The sequence below is a fragment of the Necator americanus genome, chromosome IV (genome assembly GCF_031761385.1).
Source record: "Necator americanus strain Aroian chromosome IV, whole genome shotgun sequence".
Lineage (NCBI taxonomy): Eukaryota > Metazoa > Nematoda > Chromadorea > Rhabditida > Ancylostomatidae > Necator > Necator americanus.
The window spans coordinates 17,139,636-17,154,160 of record NC_087374.1 but is presented as its reverse complement, the minus strand read 5'-3'; the positions used below and the strand labels follow the sequence as shown (position 1 = coordinate 17,154,160).

General features: G+C 40.8%; 2 protein-coding genes across 2 annotated transcripts; one reads left to right on the top strand and one right to left on the bottom strand.

Annotated features, from left to right (window-relative positions):
- Window positions 1-106: 106 nt before the first annotated feature.
- RB195_001628 (uncharacterized protein) lies at window positions 107-1,673 on the bottom strand (the record flags this gene model as incomplete). The annotated part of the gene is made up of 4 exons (XM_064198511.1): window positions 107-184; window positions 583-698; window positions 1,446-1,543; window positions 1,609-1,673. 4 exons carry the CDS (start codon window positions 1,671-1,673, stop codon window positions 107-109), a joined length of 357 nt encoding a protein of 118 aa, XP_064054392.1.
- Window positions 1,674-10,939: 9,266 nt separating this feature from the next.
- On the top strand, window positions 10,940-11,601 carry RB195_001627 (uncharacterized protein; the record flags this gene model as incomplete). Its single annotated transcript, XM_064198510.1, has 3 exons — window positions 10,940-10,979; window positions 11,277-11,377; window positions 11,491-11,601. 3 exons carry the CDS (start codon window positions 10,940-10,942, stop codon window positions 11,599-11,601), a joined length of 252 nt encoding a protein of 83 aa, XP_064054391.1.
- Window positions 11,602-14,525: the final 2,924 nt, after the last annotated feature.

Below are 14,525 nucleotides of genomic sequence, written 5' to 3'. Positions count from 1 at the left end.
TTTATTATGAGGGTATCTTATTTGTTTTAAACAATGATTCACGCATTTTCCCCTGTGTTTCACAAGCTTCTGACCTCAGGAACAACTTTTAATTTTCACATGGCTTTTAGCGTTGCATGGCTGACTGTTCGTTGTGTTGACTAAGACATTTCGTGGTAGGCGCGAAAATGTAAACACGATCCGTCTGAATCACAATGAAAGCATTATTCGGCTGGCAACAGCGGAAACGATCTATTTCCTTAACATAGAACCTTCACGATCCATCTACATTACTGTAATGATTCATTATTAACCACATTTTCAATGGCAAGAAATACATGAACTTCTGCTTTTGGTGTCTCATGCTTCTGCAATAGTTCAGGAGTTGTTTTTAGTTCAAGGAAGGCTTTCCAGAAATAACTGATGTTTTTCCTTCCCTTTATAGATTCTATAACTATTCGCACTTCATCTGTTACTTGCGCAGTATCGTCATATTCGCAGTTGCAGAAAACCATTGATTTCGTCAATGGAAATGGTTAGGAATCGTTAAGAATTTCTAGGTGTATGCAGCGCAGCTCATCGCTCTACATAGTAGTGCATTACCTGTAAATTGGCAGCAAGAAGGCTATGACAAAATTCACGATGTTGAGGTCTCAGCACGAGTAGATGAAGATTGGGGTGTAGTCCACGTCTACGACAACGACCACGCTCAATTCGTCCTACAAATCAATAAGCGCGTGCAGTAAATCTGTGTGCTTTTGTCCCCAACGATGCAACTTATTACGAGTTGTAGGACGCTATAGCACGGGAACAGGTCCGCTACTTGGCGGCTAGAAACAGTTTTCGTTGCTTACATGTTTGAGTTCTATTAGTGGGACCTCGTGAAAGCTGGACTTCGGCGAGTTTTTATCGCGTTTCAAGTTGCATTGTTGGGAAAAACAAAAGCACGCAGCGCTACTATACCTCCGTTCTTCTATGTTTGTGGGGAAACTGAGCGTGGTTACACTTAAAAATTCAAACCTCTCTACTTGTGCAGAGATCCCAACATCGAAAATTTTGTCCTCGCAACTGCACAGAATTGTTGTCTCATTTCATGTGTTGCATAAGTGCAATCAAAGGGAATGACTGTCTTATGCAAAAAAAAAAATTTTTGGACAGTGTACTGTAGACTATACGTGCTATTGTGAATGTCCCATAACTGTTCAAGAGCTCCTATTACTTATCATGGAAATTTTTTTTTAAATATGCATACGTTTCTTTCAAAAGTGCCAGATAGATACATGCCAGAAAATATGCAGTAAATCATAAAAGGGTATTGTGATATGGATGGGTTAACGAAAATTGGAATTCATTAAACAAATTCCTATGAATCAGTCACATCGAACCAAGTAAAATGTCATCTTTTCTTCCACGTTTCTTTCAAAAGTGCCAGATAGATACATGCCAGAAAATTTCAGTGCACGAACCACATACATACGCACAAAACACCGGCTGATCTGCTGTGATTTCAGAGAAACAAAGCAGAAGATAGTCACAAAAGAATAAAATCCGGAATGGTTCCGGACTGGAAAGATAAGCGAAATGTTTTATGATGCATTAGTGTCGTTTTAGCACTAACACTACAGGTACCGTGACATTTGTGCTATGTTCTGTAGCTGATGTAATGGAGCCGTGCGTACATAATCCGCACCCATTCCAACGACCGCGACGCATCGTAGCCTGTGTACATCCATAAATGTGCCGCTTATAGCAGTTGCAGCTATTTTCCCTCATATATGGTTGGACAGTGCAGATGAAAGTAGAATAAAGTCTTCAGGAAAAGTGCGAATTCATTGGTAAGTGAGAGTGAAAGTGAAAGCAAATTTTCTACAAATGGCAGCATTTTGCTCTCTTGGTTCGACATGGTTTTAACAGCATAATGCGAGGAAAGTTGCAAAAGATTGGATTCAACAGCTTTAGTTACCTCCAGAGTAGAAGGCGACGGTTCCTTTCCTCCGGATCTGCAATTATCCTTGAAATGTTCACTCCCTCGCCATGCTACGTAAAACTTATACGACATTAACTGCTTCAACATTTTCCTGAATCTGTCTATTGAGACCATCTAAGGAGATCATTTCATGAATAAACAGAACAGCCGGGATTGTGGCTGAAAGACTGTTCTGTGCACTGTTCGATTTTTCTTTCCTTCCACGCCTTTAGATTTACATAGTTTTCGGTGGTGGCTGTTATTGAACAAAATCGTTGTTCGCCAGTTCGTTCATGGTTCGGATTTAAAACTATGCGATTAAAATCCTATGATTTGTAGCAAAACTGGATTTCATGGAGCAGAAATGCATTTTTTGTCAGCTTCCAATTACCACCTGGAAAGTTGAAATTCTTAAAACTATTTGGCACTAAGGATTTCATTTTCGTTTCGGAAATATATCATGCATCAACCAAACTTAACCGTCACGATTCACTACTTTTTAACTTAAACAAACTTATAAGAGGAAGTAGGAGAAATCTCAACCTTGTGAGGAAAGACAGTATTTATGAAAATACTCCTAAATTTTCATGCCTTTTTGTAAGCCGCAATATAAACAACATTCTTCTTCACAGAAAAAGGGAATTTACTACGAATGACAGCATTCTGCACTATTGCTTCAATAGGGGTTAAATAGCATAATACGAGGAAAATTGCGGAAGGTTGTGCGAGTTAATCGCCCATCAATAATCTGAAAATAAATCTACTGATAGATGAGATCATCGTTTGTCAATAATTCAAGATCAATGAGAATCAGTTGATAAATGCTACCACATGCACTAATCACTTCAGTAATACGCATGCAACGTTTCCATAGTCTCTTCGTGCAGAATCTGTCGAATTTTGCGACGGATGCGTGATGACAACTCAAGTACGATTGTTTTCCAAAGAAAGAGCCATTGTTTTTTATAACCCTAGGATACCAAGTGAGGGGTAGGAGCAGACAACGTGAAAGAAACAACTAATACGTTTGGAACATTCCATGAATTATGTGCTTAATATTCAAAAGGAACTCGCTTTGAAAAACAAGTTATGTGAAAAATAGTCAGTAGTTGAGAATATCGACTTTCAACTGAAACTATCCGCAGAGTTCCACCAGTGCCAGCGAAACCCGTGTGTGCGGCGAAGAATCATCGTCGCTGCAGAGGGCTAGAGGTGGAACGTTTGGATAATCGAGTATGGAGCAGCAGGACGGTCGCTGTATTTGTAACTTCCTGCCCCTCGTGTCAATCCGAGGTTGCAAACTCCTCCTTTTTCGATTGCTGCCATGGCACAGCGCTCGGTCGGTATAAGCGAACTTGGTTGCGTGTGCACGTGAGTTTCACCATCGCTGCCGGAACTCCACAGGCAGCCCGATTTGCGCCAACAAAAACAAGTTCTTAAATATCTCCGCAGTGATTTTCCAAACTTTTTTTTTACTGCTTCTGCATATCAATTCATGTAAATCACCATGCATATCACCCAAGTACTTTCGTACTGCAGCTTTATCACTCTTTATTGTTCTTTGTTTTGAACTAATACTTTTTTCTGAACAACATTTTGCAAAAATGAACGGATTTTGTGCCACATCAAGCCATACTTGCATCCTGTACATTATAGCACATTCAGATTCAGAAAAATTCGCTAACGACTGACGTTATCTGTGACACCGTCTTTAATTCCTCCAGCAGAAATCATTATGAGCATTTTTTCTCATTTCGTAATGGTTGGGTCTAAAAGGCAAACGAATAGTATCGAACAGTAACGGGCGGTGGTCCAGAACCATGTCGTACCACCAAAAAGTTTTCTTGTCAGAATTAGTGTGGCTCTATGCTTCCTTTCGCTTTCTTAATTCATTGTGCCCTGTCGAAACAGCTGAGTCTATGGAGTAATATACCGTAAGTGGTTGGACTTCGTCCGAAGAGTCGGAGTCTTCAACCGCTCGCAAGTGACATCGAGCGCATCAGTGCGGCGCAGCTATGCTCAAAGTGGTCGGCTCGAGAGCGGCGTTGAGTGAGGGTCCTACCGCGCTCACGTATTCTGCGCATTCGTGGCTACAGTAGACGTGAATAGAAGCGCGGTTTCTGATGGATTTCTGATTCTCATCAGTGCCCAGCCTTAACGCGCTAGGCGTGATTTTTCGAGAAAAAAAGTGGTTTATTCTATTTGTTATTGACACCAAAGAATAGAACTTGCGAAAGTTCTTATCGTGGTAAAAAAAAATCGTGGTAAAGAGTAAAACGGGCAGAAGAACTAACAGAGTTCTTTTTTCTTTTCGATGCACTCGGCATATTACAATGTCCATTGTCGGGCTAGCGATGAAGGCAGCTGACGTCGTCCCACTGCTTATAGCACTGCCTTAGGATGAGTCACCGTTCTCATTTTTGTTCGTTCTCCAATGCAGTGCGCTGTGAAATCGGGCTTCATTTGGAGGCGAACTTCTCTACGAAGGCATTGTCCGTCGGCTTAACAGCTCATTTTAACGAGTTACGTATTCTAATTGCTAAGTTTTAGTACATTCGTCGAGAAAAAAAGCCCTAGGGATTGCTATCTGGCCCATTCCAAAAGTTTTATCGCCGCTTCTTATCTAAAGTCGAAGTTCTGACTATGTGACCAAGAACGCTTGGTTTCTTCTGGCAGTTTCGACGGTTTTTATCCCTTGCGAAAAAGTTTGCTCCCAAATATCATACCCGTGTTTTAACAGTGGGCCTTGGATATTTAAGTGGTATTACTACTCTCAAATTTGACAAAATGTTTTGAGGAATGTCTAAATTAGCCGTTTACTCCCTAATACTGTATGTGTTTGTGCAGTTTCTTCTAGTTTAGTATGTCTATTGCAGTATTTAGTTGCGTCAACATTTTCCTGTTTTTTTCGATGTCAATGTATAGGATAAATATAAATTTCATTCATATGTTATGTAATAAATGTATCAGACAACATATGCCGTTTCAACGGATTTGCGTCCTCAGCCGAGCAAAGCAAGGAAGCCAGCACTTCCTTATTTGCTCATGCTCGACTGTCTTTGATCTAGGCAGGCTTGGCGAGCGTTGCGGGGCGCTATTTTCTACAACGAGTTCTACTGGAGCGGGCCAGCCTTGTGCACGCGCCGCATCTTCCGGGCCGTTTTTTACGGCGATTAGGAAGAGATGGACAGAATCACCCTCTTCCCACAATCTACGACCCAGTATGTGCATAACCCACCTGAAACGCGTACCACCCAAGATTCGGGGGTGATGCTTTTAACTCATGAAACTTTCTCAGAAGAGCTCGGGCGTATTCGTAGCTATTCACCATATCTGAATATTTTAGTTCGTATTTTCCACTTCCTAAAGTCTTAAAGATGAAAATAAACGTGAATTGACCAAAAGTTTCCATATACGAATCTTATTGCCCCACAGATTCCGCCTAGAAACCCCATGTACGTGTAAGTGTTGTTTGATTTTTCTTTCGTTTTCTCAGAAAAGGTTCTTTTAATCGCAACTACAATTAAGTTAATATTAATCAGAAAAATCAAAAATCAAAGAAAGAAAACCCAATGAAAGTTTGTTGACGAATATGCACAAGAAAGAAAGTGAAAGAGCGCGTCCTTTTAGAAAAAGATACGGTACCGCTGTTCTGGAGAGTCTTCTTTTCAATGCATTGAAAAAATTACCCTCAAGTATAATTCTTAGGAGTTCGAATGTTCTTTTGTCTTGAAACCTTGGCATATTCTGTCTGTGTTTTGTTATAGTGTGCCTGCGAGGTTTTTAGATGGAACGTTTATTTGCCTGACGTTTCGGCTTTTTCGCCGTCTTCAGAGGCCTAAATAGAGGATGACTGAAGTAATGCTACGTTTATCCCGTCAAGTGCCACACCACCCTGGGTCAGTGTTTCGATAATCGTTCAGGGTAGTGAAAACAGAAACCCCTATACATTGAAAATGGAAAAATACGTGTTGCTCCACCGGATGTGGCGCGGCTGGTTGCACGCACTTGTCACTCAGTGTACCAGCGAATGAGTATTACTGCGTGTAGATCACCAGCGACGATATAGATGATTTGATCTACACACAGAATATCAGACGGTTATAGGTCACAGTGCGGTACAAGTGGCAAGAACTCATTCGCTATCGACAAGCATTCATTCCTATTCTTCATTGAAGGGTTTCTTTTAAGAATCCAAAACGCCTCCAACGTCTTCCTTGCCGATATTTCTATTTTGTGAGCCAGTATAACGCATTTCACATCATAATCGTTTCCGTTTTGGGCCTCATCTCTGTGCCTTCCTAGTGGTGTTATCAAACTTTTTCGTCGTTTTCCTGCCATGTGTTCATTTATCCTCACTCCAACATTTCTACCGGTCTCCCCAATGTAAGTTGCATTGCACATCAAGCCCTCAATCTCATATATTACCCCTATTTGTGCGCAGTCGCCTGTTTTTCCGTAAGGACAAGTAACACATCTTTCACAGATGCAGTATCTATCATATAGTCTGTTTCTAACAAGCTGGCTTTTGATGTTTGCATTTGGGATATTTACCAATATCACGTCATCTTGTAATTGTGCTTGGATAATGCTGCGCTGAACAGCGGCACTGACATTGTCAGAGATAAAAGGAAGACAAAGAGAAATTTTGTTTTCGCGCGGAACATTGCTATTTACAGTGTGGGTTCCTTGGTAATGCGGACGTACTGTATGGCCATTAGCACACGCAATTTGCGAGGCTAGCCTTCGTGATTCGTGTCATTCTTGGTTGCCAGTGCATACTTCACTAGCGGTTTTGAATCATATTACGAATCACTGCACGTTTTACTGCAGTCGGATGTGCAGATTTGGCGTGCGATATGTGATGTTCTTGCAACTTTCTTTGTGATACCACTTTACTCTAATAATGCCGTTGGAAGTACTTATTTGTGTGTTGAGGTAAGCCATGCTTCTTTCGGGGTTTCTCGTGTGAGTCTTATATATTGCGATTGTTGGTTGAGTGAGTATTCGGAAACACTCGTCCATTTAGGACTGTGTTAATGTCATGATGCAACAGTCGTCAATATATCTGCAATACATTATTGGTCTACGCGAAAGCACTGGTTCTTCGATTCTGCTCATGAAGCAGATCGCCAGTACTGGTGCTAATCGTTGACCCATTCATTGCTAGCCCTCTCAGTTGCGCGAAATAATTTCCTGACCACCTGAAGATATTGCAATTCAGCCATTCCTTGATAAGTGTTATTATGCGAGATTTACTTAGTCCATATGTTTCCAAGGTGTTACCATATAAATCTATCATCTCAGAGAGAGCTTGCAGCGCCTCACTGTTTTTTACATTTGTGTAGAGTGAGGTTACATCAAAGGACTCTATCACGCAGTTGCCCTCAACTCTCGCATGGCGTAATCGCTCAAGGAAATGGTGCGTGTTCGACAAATGAGATGGTATTTTAGGCAAAATTTGACTCACGATTTTATTAAGGAACCACGAAATTCGATCCGTTGGTCCTCCCACACAACTTATTATTGGTCGGATTTTGAATGTTGCCGCTGATGTTGAGTTGATCTCATCGGGTTTCAGCTTATGCGTTTTAATGAGACTATAGAACACAGGGCAGGTCGGTTTGTCAAGCTTGAGGCGGCTTACAAATCGTTCGTCAAGACCAGCAGATTTTCCCATGGACATCCATACATGATTCAAGCGTTTGCACTGACCGATTACGCAATGCGAGAGTTGAGGGCAACTGCGTTATAGAGTCCTTTGATGTAACCTTACTCTACACAAATGTAAAAAACAGTGAGGCGCTGCAAGCTCTCTCTGAGATGATAGATTTATATGGTAACACCTTGGAAACATATGGACTAAGTAAATCTCGCATAATAACACTTATCAAGGAATGGCTGAATTGCAATATCTTCAGGTGGTCAGGAAATTATTTCGCGCAACTGAGAGGGCTAGCAATGAATGGGTCAACGATTAGCACCAGTACTGGCGATCTGCTTCATGAGCAGAATCGAAGAACCAGTGCTTTCGCGTAGACCAATAATGTATTGCAGATATATTGACGACTGTTGCATCATGACATTAACACAGTCCTAAATGGACGAGTGTTTCCGAATACTCACTCAACCAACAATCGCAATATATAAGACTCACACGAGAAACCCCGAAAGAAGCATGGCTTACCTCAACACACAAATAAGTACTTCCAACGGCATTATTAGAGTAAAGTGGTATCACAAAGAAAGTTGCAAGAACATCACATATCGCACGCCAAATCTGCACATCCGACTGCAGTAAAACGTGCAGTGATTCGTAATATGATTCAAAACCGCTAGTGAAGTATGCACTGGCAACCAAGAATGACACGAATCACGAAGGCTAGCCTCGCAAATTGCGTGTGCTAATGGCCATACAGTACGTCCGCATTACCAAGGAACCCACACTGTAAATAGCAATGTTCCGCGCGAAAACAAAATTTCTCTTTGTCTTCCTTTTATCTCTGACAATGTCAGTGCCGCTGTTCAGCGCAGCATTATCCAAGCACAATTACAAGATGACGTGATATTGGTAAATATCCCAAATGCAAACATCAAAAGCCAGCTTGTTAGAAACAGACTACATGATAGATACTGCATCTGTGAAAGATGTGTTACTTGTCCTTACGGAAAAACAGGCGACTGCGCACAAATAGGGGTAATATATGAGATTGAGTGCTTGATGTGCAATGCAACTTGCATTGGGGAGACCGGTAGAAATGTTGGAGTGAGGATAAATGAACACATGGCAGGAAAACGACGAAAAAGTTTGATAACACCACTAGGAAGGCACAGAGATGAGGCCCAAAACGGAAACGATTATGATGTGAAATGCGTTATACTGGCTCACGAAATAGAAATATCGGCAAGGAAGACGTTGGAGGCGTTTTGGATTCTTAAAAGAAACCCTTCAATGAAGAATAGGAATGAATGCTTGTCGATAGCAAATGAGTTCTTGCCAGTTGTACCGCTCTGTGACCTATAACCAACCGCCTGATATTCTGTGTGTAGATCAAATCATCTATATCGTCGCTGGTGATCTACACGCAGTAATACTCATTCGCTGGTACACTGAGTGACAAGTGCGTGCAACCAGCCGCGCCACATCCGGTGGAGCAACACGTATTTTTCCATTTTCAATGTATAGGGGTTTCTGTTTTCACTACCCTGAACGATTATCGAAACACTGACCCAGGGTGGTGTGGCACTTGACGGGATAAACGTAGCATTACTCCAGTCATCCTCTATTTAGGCCTCTGAGGACGGCGAAAAAGCCGAAACGTCAGGCAAATAAACGTTCCACCTAAAAACCTCGCAGGCACACTATAACAAAACACTGACATAATTCTTAGGATAATGAAGGTTGTATGTATCATACATAGTTCAAATACAATTTCTATATACTTGTAAAGGATCAAGTAGAAATAGTGTCTGGCGTTGATCAACCCGTTTGGGATGCGCCAAATCACTCGGTAGGGTTAGTCGATGAATCAGTCAGTGTTTTTATGTCCTCAGACACATCTGGTACCAATTTATCGACCGCGGACAAATGAAGGGCTTGGTGACCACTAGGGCGGATTCGAACCATCAATCAATCGTCCAGTCAAAGCGGACCTTTTACCGATTGCGCTACACCTGCTCTATATTTACTCATATATTAATACTACTTACATACTTACTACTTGTACATAATTCATATATTTATTGATGTCTTTTACTGCAGCACGGGATTGGGTTTCGGATATATTGGACATATATAATTATGTGGATTTAAGCCAATTTCTTTTTTTTACCAGAAAAATAACCATCTCGAAAAAAGGATGAGTGGTCAGAAACATGGTGGGCAGATCATGTTATTATTTGATCTATAAATCAATTCCTGCTCGTACCTGTGTGTGACGTTTTGTGCACCCCAGACACTTGTATGCAGTTTAGGAACACACTAATTCGTTTTTTTTTGTTCCCTTAGAGGAATTTTTATCTATTCTATTGTTGCCAACAGTGAAAACGTGTCACTCGTAGACGACTCCATTCTCTAAGACCTTTATCAATAGATTTGTACTGATATGTCTATGATATCTGATGACTTTCTTCTTAAATCAGTACTGTAATTTGGTCGTGTGATCTTGTCGCTTTATAAGGAGGAGCGAAATGGAAAGAAATTTGATACTATTATGGTCTTGAGGATGCCTTACTCCGAATTTTGAGTTTAAAACAACCTGTAGGCGTCTTCCTTGAATTATTGTCTAACATGTTCCCGGGAAACCAGTTCCTGTGTTTTCATTTTTTTTTCGCAGAGATAATGTAGACTTCGAACAATGTTTGTGCAAGACGCGCATTTTTCAAACTTAGGTTGTTTTTGAACATAGTTTTCCTCCATTTCTATATCCATAACGTCTTCTAAAAATATCCCAGAATATCCTCTGGAAGTCCTTTCGACAGATCCTTCGAATTTTTCATTGTTTGCATCTCCTTCGGATGAAAACTTTACTATTCACTAAATCTCTCGTTTGAAAGTGGAAATTTTTATTAGATTTTTTCGAATGTCTTAGTTTTCGTTGCAATGAAGATGCTTATATTAGCCAATTCCATGACGACGAAGACAACTACAGTAATGGCTACCTTTCCACAACCACTGAGAAGCGCTTTAATGCCCGACCCGTAAAATGTGCGCTATCGTACATTAGTTGAGTGCTCTCGAAGAATTTCACCAAAATGTTTATTTCTTTGCTTTTCCGATTGGGGCGTTACTGAGATCAATCACATCGATCAATAACATGAAGCTGTGCTCACTGCCAACTGTGTATGTGCCATAGAAATTGATCTATTATAATATGTTTAGCAATCCTCATTAGAAACCTCGTTAGCAAACAGAATGTATATTTTCTCGTGTCAAAATGTCTAACCGGGACTATTTTTTCCAGGTCTTAGGTATCGGAGTGGTCACCGCATCCAATGCCAAATTGTCCAGCTTGTAACAAACCGGTTTACTTCGGTAATTTCTTCTAGTTCTGAAACCATGATCTTCTTCGCTCTTGAACTCTTCGCTTTCAAAAAATTCAGAAGCGATTCACAGTGAATAATTGTTCTTTTTTGTGTAGTAAATCCAATCGGCTCAAATCGGCTTGAGTTGTGGCGCAATTGCGGAAGCGCTTGCGCTCATCTTTGTTCGCTTGGTCCACTAGGATGAGAAGCTGATCATTGGTCCCATCGGCTCACTTTGAACACAACCACTCACGCAATTGCACCACAATTTAAGCGGTTTTGACCCGACAACACTCATTTTTTTCAGGTGAGCGCGTCACCTCGCTCGGCAAAGATTGGCACAGACCATGCCTCCGGTGTACTAATGAATCCTGCAAGAAAACCTTAACATCCGGCGGCCATTCTGAGGTATGCGATTTGTATCTCACAACTTCCGAGTTGTTGAAATCTTCCTTGCGACGCACCACCAATACGTTAAATTCATGTCTTCTCCGTTTCTAGTCATGTATCTTCTGTTTAAGCGTGAGGGCAAACCATACTGTAATCAATGCTATGGCGCTCTGTTTGGTCCAAAGGGATATGGTCACGGAGGCACCGAGAGCCATACATTCCATGGCGGAGCGACAGGATAATTATGAGGCCATAAAATTGTTCTCACTGCTGAAAGACATTGTTTTTTGTGTTTTCCTCATACAAGTCATGCAAGTAATACTCTTCACTTTTTCGAAGCGATAATTTTTCGTATCTTTTACTCGCTTTGCAAATGTAGTGAGGTGTTGTATTCAAATAAAAACTATGAACACAGATTAGGCTCCGTATTCTGTTCTCATAACAAAGAAAATAGAAAGGGAAGGTGATAAAAGATAAAGTACTAACGCTAATCAATCCCTCTGTGGAATGCCGACTTCGATTCGGAATTGTGAAAGGTTTTATACGGCCTATACTATGCAGTGACTTGTGAAGCAATCGTTGTATTAATTACGCTTGATTTCCTCTAGAGGCGTTTTTTTGGCTCTAGGTACTACCTACCATTCAGTAACAGGCGCTGCGCTACAATCACACAATTCTGGGACAAGACAGACCAAAGCGGAACGCAAACAGAGTTTCAAAGTCATCATTTCAAAAGTACTGAAAGATGCACGATACACTTTTAGACCACGTTTCCTCTTTAGTAATTTATAGTAATTCAAAATGTGGGTGCTACAACCAGATGTACTAAAGCATGATCCTCTGCGAATTAACCGGATTTAACAACCACATTAGCATTAAATTATACCGCATCATAGAAAATCAGTAAGATAGTGTAGTTTTGCAAACTTGCTCGCACTTTCCCACCACTTTTTTTTTTGAAAAACTGACGACTTAAACCCGCTGTTCACAGATGAGGAAAGCTGAACAGTACAATGGGGAAAGGAGGAAAATTCGCGACGATCACAAAACGATCCTAGGACCACAATTAAGTGGGACTTGTTCGGAACATTATTGCACTTCTGGAAGATACTGCAATGGGGAACTTTGACAATGGATATGATCCGTGGGACACCTTTATTGCTGTATGAGGAAAGTGGAGACTTTTAACAATATCGAGAGATTATTGCCTCCTTGGAATTTTTGTCACTATCGAGAGACTGTTGCTGAAACTATCAAGGTACATGTCAGCGTGGAAATGCTTGAAGCTGCAGATGACGGAAAGAGTATGCACTACGTCCGTCGTAATTTTGCCAAACAGAAAGCAAAAGTGGCCTTTGAGACACGGATTTTAACAGCAACACTATCGTAGGGCTCCTTATCATCTGAGAAAGGATGGACCAAGTCCTCCCAGAGATCATATTGTGAAACACGACTTGCCATCATTGCACTGATGAATCGTACAGCATTTCTCCTAGAAAAAATTAACTCTGAATTAAATCCAGACAACTTATTGATCTACAACCACTTAATTCAAAGCTTTGCGTGGCTCTTCTCGTGTTATTTGCTGCAAGCTTGTTAATCAGTTTAAAATCAGAACAGATGAATCAGCTATTAGCATGCTGATGTACTGACTTGAAACGAAACGGACGTCATCATCGTACCGATAAAAATAAAGTTTTACGTTGGATCACGGAAACAGTTAGCACTATTTAAAGGTAGCATACCACGAACCTGACGTGGTGAAAAATCTAGAGTTCGGGTTGTAGATGGTGGGATCAGTGGTGGTTCCACTCATCTCTTCCTGATCGTCGTAAGAAACAAGACTGGAAGAGACGAGACGATTTCAGTTGCAATGCGCCACAGCTGTGCACGCGCCGCATTCAGCTGCGGAAAAGACGACAAAAATTTAATCTGATACTTCAAACAATTATTCCAAACCAGTCCGAATGGCTAAAGCTGGACATCGGATTTTTTGAGGTGTTCTTTTCGCTCGCATTCATTCTAATCAATTAATAAAAATTAATCAGAAATTAATGGAAGTGACATTTCTGTAAAGTCAGAATTCATAGTAATTAAGGAATTAGTATTCATAGTAATTAGACCCCGGTGGACCCGTCGCAAGTCGCAAAAAGAACCGCTTTCTTCGTTCTTTTTAAAAAGTTTAAAAGTCTTTGTTTTTCTCGTAAAAAACACAAATTCAATTTTACAAAAACTGTCACTAGTTTCAATTCCTATTGACCACTAACGGATAACCAAGTGAGCACAACGTGTAGTCTGAATGGCCTAATTTCCAAAAGTTGCATAATTTTTCCCTATTATGGATAATTTCCACAGACGTGGTAAATTATAAATGCATCTGAATACAAATAAATATGTATGCAATGTCATGAGAATCATGCCATATAATAACGGACTTGGAATATTTGAAGCTGAAGTTTGAATGTTGTAAATAATAAGAAAAACAATGATTCTTAGATTGTTTCAAAATTGAAAATTTGAAACTCTGCATTACTTTTACACCAATCTAAAAGCAGAATACTACGAATCTGACGTGGTGAAGGGATTCACAGAAAATCTAGAGTTAAGATTGTAGATCGTGGGATGAGGGGTGGTTCAGGGTGGTTCTGCTCTTCTCTCCTTGATCGTAAGAAAAGACGTGGAAGAGACGTTTTTCAGAACAATTTCAGTTGTGAAGCGCCGCATCCAAGTCGATCAATCAAAGATCAGGAGTGTCTTCTCACCAGCTTAATCAGGTAATACCAATGCGTAGGCTTGTGAGGGGATCGGAACTTGTGCATAGAGAAGCGTTCTAACGTACTTCGTAATAACCAAAGTGGTTCCCACGCCCTTCCTTATGGCGATCACGGAGAGATGAGCGGAATCACTTCATATCTCGTAATTTACAACCCCACCTGTAACTTTTCCCGCGGATTCCCTCATCGCGTCAGATTCGGTTTGAACCTTGTTATGGTGAACCACCCTACCTCGTGCGCACGTCATATTTTAAAGGAAGCTGCTTCGCCGGCTTAATTCTTTCCTTTGATTCTTTCCTGTCCTCTGATTCTTACATTTGTTCTTAGTTCCCTATTCTCACTGTGCTTTGCAAAATATGTCTAGAACTGTGCCTACTAAGTGGGAAGTCTCA